The 11,388-nt window shown below is 40.2% G+C and overlaps 1 protein-coding gene and 1 pseudogene across 1 annotated transcript; one reads left to right on the plus strand and one right to left on the minus strand.

Moving 5' to 3' along the window:
• Positions 1–13: 13 nt before the first annotated feature.
• On the minus strand, positions 14–3,263 carry LOC124108440 (E3 ubiquitin-protein ligase ZFP91-like; annotated as a pseudogene).
• Positions 3,264–7,174: 3,911 nt separating this feature from the next.
• On the plus strand, positions 7,175–11,054 carry LOC124108442 (short coiled-coil protein B-like; the record flags this gene model as incomplete). The annotated part of the gene is made up of 3 exons (XM_046466896.2): positions 7,175–8,149; positions 9,851–9,935; positions 10,736–11,054. A coding segment is annotated over one exon (183 nt), but the record flags the coding sequence as incomplete, so codon positions are not given.
• Between the last annotated feature and the right edge of the window lie 334 nt (positions 11,055–11,388).

Consider the following 11,388-nt stretch of genomic DNA (forward strand, 5'->3'; position numbering starts at 1 on the left):
AAAATCTATCTGAAGGGAAGTGGTAATTCCCAGAACTTCAGGTGAAAGCCAAAGCCATTATCATATAGCCTAACTTTGTCTACTGAAGTCTTTTCTGAGGTGTTACTAAAAGAGAAACAAATCAGCAGTTTTCTTTGACTTACTTAGGACTCTTACACTTTGTTCTTTCTCTAACAGTGTCTAATAGGGAGCTGCCGCAAACCAATGATAAAGCAAAGCAAAAAACAAAAACAACAACAAAAAAACAAACCAAAACAACCAACAGGCAAGAAGGGTGATACATAAAAGGAAATGATAGAGACAAAAGGAAATTCACAAGAAAAAAAAATCTCATATCTGTAATTCAGACCTGAACAACCATCCTCATCCCCTCAAATTTCCTTAAATCTCAATGCTCTTAAAATCTCAAAGAGCACATTGGTTACCACAAACCCATTATCCTTCCCTAAGAAGGCTTCCAAAAAAAAGAACTAGGCTATTGTAGTGATTTTGTTAGTGCTGAGAACCAGCTTTCTTTAAAGGCCACTGGAGAGCTATGATTTTAGAGGCTGGCTGTGCTTTTCAACCCTATACCTTGCCTTCAAAGTACCTCTTGTGGAAAGGATCCCATGTCAGAATAATCTAATCTCTCCCAGCCCCACAAAATATAGCAACGAAGACCCTCCCCCCCAAAAAAATCAGACTTTCCATTAATAAATAAGGAATCTCAGGTTCCACAACACAAAAACACACATGTTCAAAGTGCAAATTTCTGCCATTAGCCTGGGACTTTTCTCACTGTCTCACTAATACACAGCCCTATCTTACAGTCAAAAAGACTGTGTAGAGGGCAGCCCCCTCCCTCTTGGGAGCCTGCTTCCAAGCAAATAAGCACCATTAAGAGCCATATGAAGGTTTGGGAGGGGGAATGAGGTGCTGGGATCAAAGAGGAGGGAGGTGGTCCACATGTATCCTTCCTTTCCAAAACCCAGTGGGGAATGGAGAAAGAGGGGTGAGAAACATGTGCTGTTTTAACAGCACATCCTGTTAAGGGGCCCTAAAGTGCCAATTCAAGCTGCCAGCCTCCAGAGATTAGAATTATATAGTATTTGAGGATAAGTGTGTTGCAGTGGGTAGAAGCCAGAACCATAGGGCAGCAGTGGAGGAGAAGATAGGATTGAAAGGACAGTAGTATACTATTGAGTCAAAAGCTGATCCAGAGCACATCGGAGTTATGGGTTGGAAAGGGGATCTGCCAATTGAGCAGAAGTCTGCTGCTGGCTGGAACCGAGTATGAGGATTAACCCTCACTTTTAGAGCTGCTGCTGCTTTTTGTCTACCTTTCTGTTAAAGGCAACATCAATTTTATAAGAGGGAGAACAGAGGGAGCTCTTGGGATGGGGTTTGTGTGTGCTGTGATCCACAATGGAAAGAGCAGGCCCTTCAGTTATTTTACTAGATTTTAAATGCTTTAAATTTTTTTTGTCCTTTTTATCTTTTAAATACAAAGTCTGAACTGTCCCAGTGTCCAAAGTCTTCCTTTCCACTAAGGTCCAGTAGAGTCTGAATCTTCAATCAGAACCTCTGTGGTAGCACCGGGAATATCCGAGTTCATGACCAGCCCTTCAGTGCCCCCACTGCTGCCACTTCCCACAAAGATCTTTCCATCAGCCATCAGGCTCACCCGTTCTGTCCCACTGCAGTACGACTTTGACATCCCTTCAGCTTCTAGCAGCAGGCACTCTCCAGAAGTTGAATTTCCCAAGGGCTCAGGAAGAAGAGGAAGACCCTGACCATCTGCAGGTTGTGTCAGGGACTCTGGGTTAGTGCCCAGGATATCTGTGCTGGTGATGAGGGCGCCTGCATTGGCAGCCAGAGCTTCTGCAATCAGCACCTCAGGGTGGCTTTTTGCTTTGTGTGCCACTACGCTGTCCTTCTTCTCAAATTTTTTGCCACAGATATTGCAAGAAAACTGGTAGAAGGAGTCTGCATCATGCTTCTTCATGTGCCAATTAAGGGATGCCTTTTGTCGACAAGTAAATCCACAGATCTCACATTGTAATGGCTTCTCGCCAGTGTGAATCATCCTGTGCACTGCCAGATTGTGGGAACTCTTGAAGGCCAGAGCACAATACTCACAGATATAATCCCTTTGATCAGTATGATGTTTGGCATGTCGCAGAAGTTGTTTCTGGAGCCTAAAGAGTCGTCCACAGGAGGGATGGGGACATACATATTTCTTCTTCAGCAAATGCTGGTATTTAATGTGATGCTGCAAATAGCGAGGGTGAGCAAGAACAGTTCCACATCCTTCCATCTCACAACGGACATATTGAATTGGAGGTTTTTTCCTCCTTTTGGGTAAACGTGGACTTTTGTCATCTTTTCGCCTTCTTCCTCTCTTCCTAGGAGGTTCCTCATCTTCCCTAATTTCATTCTCTTCTTCTTTCATCTCCACTTCTACTTCCACTTTAATTTCCTTCTTTTCTTTCTCTTCTTTCACCTTCCCTGATTTTCTCCGTGGCTTTGGGGTTTCCCTTTCTAAGTGAGGTTTGTAGGTCTAGTCTCTTGGATCATCTTTAAATGGTATTTCTTCTTCACTGATTAGCATCTCTTCTTCCTCCTCCTCTTCCTCATCACTACTAATGCCACCAGGAGACTGATGTTCTTCTGCAACTTCATAATCAAGCTGATCTGTAATTGGTTCTGACTTGCAGATGAGCTGCAATGACCCAGTCTTGGAGCGAGAACTTCGAGTGTTTTCTGTATCTCGAAGGCGAGAGATAGATGTCCTGCTACTACTGCGCCAGCCCCTGCTAGGTCTAGATGCAGCAACGGAAACTTCCTGAGGGAGAGCAGACTCGTCTTCTTCCTCTTTCTCTTCCTTAGGATCTTTATCAGTTGTTATTTTTCTACGCATAGGAGCCGCGGACTCTTCTTGCCGTGAACTGGAGACGGGGCCTTGGCGGCCTGGGACTGCTGCCCTGGGGCGTCGAGAGGCCTGGCGCTGGGGCTGCTCCTCCGCCGGCGGGGATACTCGGCCTTCCTCCGGCGGGACACAGCGGCGGCGGCGGCGGCGGCCGCAGCGGCTCGGCCTCGGTCCCGACCTCCCCTCAGCACGCGGCTGCTCGTGGTCCCCGCAGGCGCCGCCGCCGCCACCTCAAGGGGCCGTTGTTGGGGCTCCTCTGGAGCCGCCTTGGCCGCCGCCGCCTCTCCCCCTTCCTGGTCCTGCTGCTCGGGGGTCTCGGCTCTTCCGTCTCCCCCGGCATCGGGGCTCGTCCGTCCCCCACCCCCTCGTTCCAGGCGGTGGAGGCGGAGGCGGCGGCGGCCGCGACGCTGCTCCCCCTGCCCCCCTCGCCTCCTGGAGCGTCCGGCTCACTCTCACCCTGAGCTCCTTTCCCCCCTCCCCTCCGCCCGCTCCGAGGATACCCCCCCCACCCCCTGCCACTCAAGACCCGCTACCGCTGACGGCACGCGCGCGCGCCCGCCACAAATGCTCAGCGGACCTACAAATATTTTTTTAAAAAAGAACAAATGATGCAAATCCTTGTTTTTTTGTTCTTCTCTTCCAAGTGCAGGGAGACAGAAACCAACAAATAGATAAGGATCTTGTCTGTTAAAGGTGTTGAGTATTTTGGACAAATCTAAAGGAGTAAGGTGGGTGGGCATACTGCCCTGTGTGCAAGACTGGTGAACCTCGTGGAGAAAGTAAGGTCGGATCAAATGCTGGAAGGAGTGGAGTGAGCAGCAGTGTGGGCATCAGGCGAAGAGTATGCATGGCAGAGACCCATGGGAGCTTGAGGCATGGATAGGGGTAGAGAGCAGGGAGCATGGAGGATGGTAACCTACTACTAACACTTGATCTGATGTGGACCAGGGATCCTGAGGCAGCTTCCCTTGGCATAGCCCTGAGTGCTGCTTCTTGCTCTAGGTCTCCACTTGCCACCCATTGAAGCATTATTGCTTATCTGATGCCTGAGAGTATTTTATTTCCTGTCATGTCCCAGGTTAATGATGACACTAAGAGACAACACCCATGTCTGGTGGAGTTAGTTCCCCAAGATGCCTCAACAGGCACACAATTACAACTTCAAAAAGTTGAGTGCCTCAAATTTTTCATTTTCCAAATCTGTCTCACCTAAAAAAAGCCAGAAAGAAATGTTTTACTTTAACTCAGTTATGAAGTTAGCTGAATTCCAGCTAGAACTTTCCATTAATGTGTTGGTGTATTGGATGGATATTTGCTGGGAATTTGACTCTAACCCTGTTATGTTGTGTCTTTTTGCTCTAGGTCAGCATTTTCCAAAAGGTATCCTACAGGTATTGATGGATGTTACAGAACATGGGAATTTCGTGATCCAATGCAGTGCTACGCAGACCAGGAACCAGACCAGTCAAAAGCGATGACTGGTCTGGGACAAAATGAGTTAAGATATTAAGACTAACGGATTAAACATTTTATATCTGTTTAAGGGAGAAATTTAATGCCTGTTAAGCTAATAACTTGAAATTGTGGGTATGTATCCTTTATGTATTCATTTTGAAATGTTAATTACTCTAGAAGTTTTATTGTATTTTATTAGAGATGCAGACCATGATGTAACTGGAAATTTAAAACTAGTCCCTTGTCATGGGTGGTTTGAGAAGTACTGATCTGACCTGTTTAAAGGGTGCTGAGTTAAAAGGGTTAAACAAGTGTCATTGTACTTCACATTTTTCACATCTGTGTGCTGACAGTAGCTAGAAAGTGTGGATTCAGCCTTTCCTGTTTCTAGGCATACTGAGTCACAGCACCCTATTTCATAGAGTCCTCTGAGACTGCCTGTCTGAACAGTAGTCTTTTCTTTTGGGAAAACTCTGATGGGCTGTTTTTTTTGTTTTGTTTTGTTTTGTTTTTTTTAATCATCTTGCAAATGTGACTTTGCTCTTCACTGGCTGTCTACCCGTTGATCTCTTGAATTTACTATCTCCTTTTTGCCAAGCTAAAACTGGTGCTGGTAGAATAAATGAATATATTTTCAAATTTATGTAAAAAGTTCAGAAAATGATTTTGAAAACTATGTAACTTTTCTTTTGGCCCCTTTCATCCTTGATGACTTGTAGAATTGGTTTTATTCAAATAGGTCACTTAACTAGTACATTGTTTTTTGTTTTTTTGGTTTCTATTTTGCTAAGGATAAGGAGTTATTTTCATTGGAGCCATTTTACCCAGGACCCAGAACATAAAACTTAAACAGTGTTTCAGATTCTAGAATTTGGGAAATAAATTAGGCACAGACTGTCTCTGTTCTAGTAGTTTGTTTGTGTTTGTTTTGTTTTGTTTTGGGTTCTGAGGGTTTTATCCAGTACTCTTGCATTGAGCTACTCCCTCAACCCTTTTAATTTTTTGAGACAAATTGTCTTTAAAGTTCGTAGGATCAGTGAAGCTGAGTTACTTCAGGAAGATCACCTTGGTGGAGCAAGTCTTTGACCCTAAGCCGCCCAGTGCCAGAGACTGTTCTCTCATTTACTCTGCTGGGGCCCTTGCCAACTCAGTACATGAATAATAGAAAAACAGAAAACACCTTGTTCAGTGTGATAATAGTGTCTCTATTTCCTGTCATTGATGTGGGGGCTCAGTGACAGCATTATGTTGAAGCCTTCAGTTCCACCTATGTACAGCAGAGCAAGCACCATCCATGTTTCTGTTTGCTGGATTTTTAGTATATCTCAGAGGGATTAACAACTTTTTTCATTGAATCCTGAGAATTGACAAACCCTCATTTTAGATAAAGGGGCAATTTAATGTAAATATAATGTGGTACTCTTTCTGTGGCTTTCTGTAATGTAAATCATTAGCAGACGACTTACTTTACACCCAAACTGTCATTTGCCTATTGTAGAAGAACATGAAGTTCTAACATCTACTTGGGAATAGCACAGGTCACTAGAGTGTGCAGCCAGGTGTCTTTGAGTGGACAACCTGGCTCAAATTCTAGTATCTGGTGTCATGTTCAATTAATAAAATACTGTTCAAATTCCAGGTCTTAATTTCTGAATAAATAAGTCATGGTTCAGAAATTGTTATTATAATGGTGTTTAACCAACACACAACATACTTTTGTAGAATACTTTCGTGGGAAGTTAACATATAGATAGATGTCGGTGATTTTCTCCTGGCTATGTATTTTTCCTTGAATGCCATTTGTAGGATTGGTACATATGTGGGCATAGGAGAGGGAGGAATGAGGGAAATAGGACAGTGGAGAAGAGTGATGAAGAGGGGGAGAGACAGTAGGTAATGGAAAGTCATCATTCCTGTCTAAAGGAGCAGGTGGTCCTCCCTCTGCTCCCTCTTCTGTATCTTTTTTTTTTTTTTTTGGTCTCTTGCTGGCAGCAATCTTCCCAGTCCTGAATATTGTGAATCTTTATGCTTAAACTGGGGCCTTTGTTCTTCTTGAGCTAAACTCTCCACAGGTGTTCAGGTCATGCCATGAGGAGAGTTTCTCAAAGTGCCCCAGTGTTGATCCTTAACAGACACCTGCTATGAGAAGAGGAGGTGTCCATCCCAGCCTGCAGGTGACATGTTCCTCAGTGTATGATGAAGCAGTGTCACTGAAGTCTCTTCATCAAATGAGCTCCTGAGTCAGTTATCTGGCTGCACAGCCAGGAACCCTGAGTCATTCTGGACACCTCCTTTTGTCTTAACCCTGAGTCCATCCCATCATTAATCACTCCAAGAATAGCTACAATCTGTCCCCCTCTCCCCACTACCCCCATGTAGTGACTGACTGTCACCCAGACTACCCAGAGTCTCCTAACTGGTCCTCCCACCCTCTCTCTATATTCTGCACATGGAATTTCACATTTACTCATGCACATATGTGACCCCACACACAGGTTGCTTAAAGCCCTTCATTGGATTCTCATTGCTTTTGAACCCCATATTTTCACAGGAGCTGCAGGGCCTTACCATCCCTTGTTCTTTGTCTTCCAGCCCCCTTGACCTCCTCCAGTAAGTTTGCATTTTGCTGCCTTGTCTGTTCTCTTTCCCTTCACTAGAAAGTTCTCTGCCTAATGTTCAAACAGCCTCTTCCCTGCTTACACTGTCTTTACTTATGTCACTTCTTTGGTAGGGATTTTCCCACCACAACTTGTCCCCTCTTAGAGCATCTTACAGAATTTTTGTAGCTCTAATTTCAATACATAATCTTTCTTGTCAAAGTTATTTAATATTTGCCTTGAAGATCTTGAAGATTTCTCTGCAAGAGAAGTTACAGTGAAAGAAGAAAATCTGAAGCTAAGATCAGAAAACCAAGTTCTTGAACAATATATAGAAAACCTCATGTATGCTTCTAGTGATTCTCAAACAAGTGACACAAAAAGAAAAACAAAATAAGGGATTGGTTTCCCTTCTGTTTTATGGAATTTCTGCTGCTCATTTTTTTCCTTTAAAGTTTGGATAAATTCCTAAAATTATAGTACTTTTTTGTGGCTTTATTGAATATTTATGAAGATAATTGCAGATCTAGGCAAAATTAACTGCATAGCAAGAGACATCCATGAGTTTGTGTATTATGTTAGTCTATGAAAATGTGCAAATGTATTGTAGAGACTTTATAATGAGAACTGCATATATTTATGAGACTTGAAAATGAATGTTTTATCAAATTTGCTTTCATATATAGGTTTAGCACTATCTTTTCTTATATAGGCTTAGTAAAATATATAAGAAAATAACCACCATGTTGTGAAAAAGTGAACAAAGTCACGTACTAAATGCACAGCTTTATGTACCCTGTCTCTCACTTGTGCCTAAAATTTCCCCTCCCCTAAGAGAAAAAAAAAGATTTCACATTTGGAAAAGTAATTTTAATAGCTAATCACTTTTGAGTGTAACCTGACTCTAGTTGTTGAAACTCAACAAAAATAAGATACTCTGTTAGCTAGGGCTTGTCCTGTGTGATATTTAATAATGAGAGAGGATTGCTGGTTTGTCTTTAGGCAATTGGAAGATGGACTAAAAGTATAAAATGGACTCATACTGGGAAGATTTGTTTAAATCTTTATTTTGCATGAAATTTATTTTGCATGAAATAACCCACTTGTTACCTGGAAGGATAAGGGTTCTGATCATGTGTGTGTTCAAGATAGAAAATCTTGAGAAAAAATAGAAATGGGGCAGGACTTGGTAAGTACTAGTAAGTAACTCCAAATGCTTTCACTCCAGATTTTTGTTCCCTCTGGCAGAATAGATTTTTGGTGAATTAAATATAAATATGAACGTACATTAAGTTTGAATAACTTTATGTAAGCCACATATTAGGGAGGTCAATTAGATCAACTCTTGCAAAATTCCTTAAAAAAGTTTATTAGTAAGAGAATCATGAACACATGATAAAATATACATGTACAATAATGGTAATTTTAATCTTAGTACTTTAGGACTTTATTTTCCCAGAAATTTTTGTAATTCAACCATTTAGTTTGCAGAGGTTAAGTCATTCTTTAACAATTTTTTTAGATTTATTTTTTAGATTCCATTTGGTCAGGGAATTCATATTGGAAATAATATTAAGATAAGAGGAAAAGAGATTACTAACATAGCTTAAGGTTATTAGATTCGGACTATTTTAATCATGGAATAATCTTGTGTATTAGTGTAAGATTTTATATGTGACTTTAGCTGTATGAATATATAATTAAACCACAAAAATTTTGCATCCCTTTTGTGACCTAATTTACAAATATTTAAGGTTGTGTTACAGTTCTGATTTGCTTTTTAATAAAAAGCTCTTACATAAGAAAGAAAAGCATTTTGACATTTCCACCTTATGGAATACTTCAGGGAGTTAAAAAAATAAACCAGCTTTAAGTGAAAGGATAGTAATCTGAAGGTTGTATTTTCAAGTCAAAAGAGGAAGTTATAGAGAAATAACTTGTATTTTCTTGTTTGTGGGAAAGGCACACCATCAATGGCATACATGTGCACATGCATGCACACACAGACACACACACACACACAGACACATATTTTTATTTAATATGTGTAGACTCCAGGCCGATGGTGATAAACCCATCCTAATTCCCTCTTAAGTTTGGGAGCCATCTCATCAAAAGTTATAAAAAGTATATTTCTATTTTCTGTAAATACTAGATTTTGTATTTGGCCTGGCCATATTTTGAGGTTTTAAACTTGCTTGGAATGCCTTCCCTTGCATTGAACTCACCCATGCCTGGATTTTCCTGAGCAGTTAACAAACCTCTCTGAAAATTTAGTGGTGCCTCTTAAATTCTGATGTTGGGATCTGAATTTATTTTCTGTCTTGAAATGTTGAGCCATTTATATCATTAATTACTATCTGCTTTTGTGTTATGCTTGTCAAAATCCTGTTAGCTGTTAGTTCTCAAGACACCCCCCTTTGCAACTTGTTGTGCTACAAAACCTCTTTCCTTAAATCTGGGGTGCTGACCTCTAGCCCATGTTGGGAGAGACAGCCACTGATCAGCTCTCTTTGTGTACACAAATAGAAGCTTTCTTTAATTTGACTTAAAAATGGAGTTGTTAGTCTTTTCTTTGCATCAGGGTTCAACAATGTACAAGAACCAGCAGCAGTCAATGCCTCTGTAGAAGGAAAAGGCACTAAACAGAAGGAACTAGGGGGAGACTTATGTTTCCAGTTATTCCTTTTTGTGCCATTTCAATATTTAGGATCTTGCACTTTATTCAAAAGTAAAAAATTGAAAATAAAAAAAACGTTTTGTTTAGCTTTAAAGCAACTGACATATGCTGTGTTTTTAGGTTGGAGTACTATCTCCTTCACAGCCATTAGGTTGGGTTGTCTGGACCCAGGGAAGACACCTGTAGCTAGTGTTTGCTTTTGTTTTGCAGGACTTTGTTGGCACTAGGATGTCATGTGAGTATTTTGGATGAATACACTGAAGAAAAGGTGAAAAAAAATGAAGCCTCCAAAGAAGTAAGTTGAGTGACAGGCTGTATCCACCCTTCAGGGTGCTGTTAGTGAAGCCTATGCAGATTGAGGGAGACCTGGGTGCCTTGCTTGTACTTGGCCATCCACTGCAGATTAAAAAATTCATATGAGCTGAATTACATATGCTTCTTCATGTTTGTGGTGGACAGTAGACTCTCAGGTTGCTGAGAGGAAAAACTAAGCTCAGTGTGTGTTTGAGAGTATTTTATAAAAAGAGTCTTATTTCTATTGTTTGAGCACTTATATCTGAATTCATGACTTCATGTGACTTTCCATTTCTTATCAATTGTTTATAATTTTATTTGCTTTTATTCAGAAAACATGTTTGAGGAATAATTATAAAGCAAGTTTTGTTATCCCTATTTGAAGATGAGAAAGCCAAGCAGACACATGCTGAGTGGCTCTGCCTGTAGCAATGCTTAGCCTTGTAAACTCTGCATCCTCATTGCTAACAGTCCTTGAAGTTACCTGCTTCATAGGGAAGTGTTAGGTACTAAATGATCAGGTATATGATAAATGGTAGCTACTTTGTGATGTTATTATTTTCTCATTTATATTTACTTAAATGTGTGAATAGTCTCAAAGGTATAATTTTATGGTATGTTTCATACATTTATGTTTTGAAGTGATCCTTTCTGCTCAGTTTCTTGTGTATCTAATGGTAAAAGATAAACTATCTGCCATCAGAATCTATGTAAAAACCATATGAAAACATTGATAACTGATAATTTTACATTGTCCATTTTTCTCTGAACTGTATTTCTACTCCATTTTCCCCACTCTAGATCACACCTTTGGGTGATGTCCTTTTGACAAGAAGACTTTGCCTTTGAGTAAAATTGCAAGATCAGTTGCAGTGTTCATGTTCACAATTTTTGTTATTAAAAAGCTCATTGTATTCAGCGAACCAAAAATCATTGCTGTTTATAACAAAAAATCCTGTTTAATGATTTTTTCTGTTGACAACTCAATAAATTCTTTGTGGAATTTTTTAAGAACAAAATAATTGGAAACCACCTAACTTGCAAAAGAATTCATTATCCTCCTGTTACAGCCATTTATATTTTTTTCAGGTTTTTGGAATGTATATGAAAAAGGCATTATTAGTGCTACAAAGATTAAAAAAATAAAAATTCCAACACAACAAATAAGTATTCCTGCTTTTCTTTCACATGGGAAAGAAAATGGAATTATTAATTTCATGTTATTTTGCAAGCATAACATAGTTATTTTTTATATTGCTCTCTGTGTGTATAATGTGTGTTATGTGTATGTTTGTGTTTCACTAAAATCTTGGGGTACAATTCACCTTGTTCCATTAGTGTATTTTTACCCATGTAACCTAGTTGGTAAAAGCTGGCTTTCACTTTCAAAATAAATAGTTAAAATAATTATCTTTTGTCATAAAAAGTCTGACTTTCTTTTCTGTTTAATCAAA

The sequence above is a fragment of the Marmota monax genome, unplaced genomic scaffold (genome assembly GCF_021218885.2).
Source record: "Marmota monax isolate L192 unplaced genomic scaffold, Marmota_monax_Labrador192_F-V1.1 WCK01_AAM20220418_F8-fsc00613, whole genome shotgun sequence".
In the NCBI taxonomy this organism is placed as follows: Eukaryota; Metazoa; Chordata; class Mammalia; order Rodentia; family Sciuridae; genus Marmota; species Marmota monax.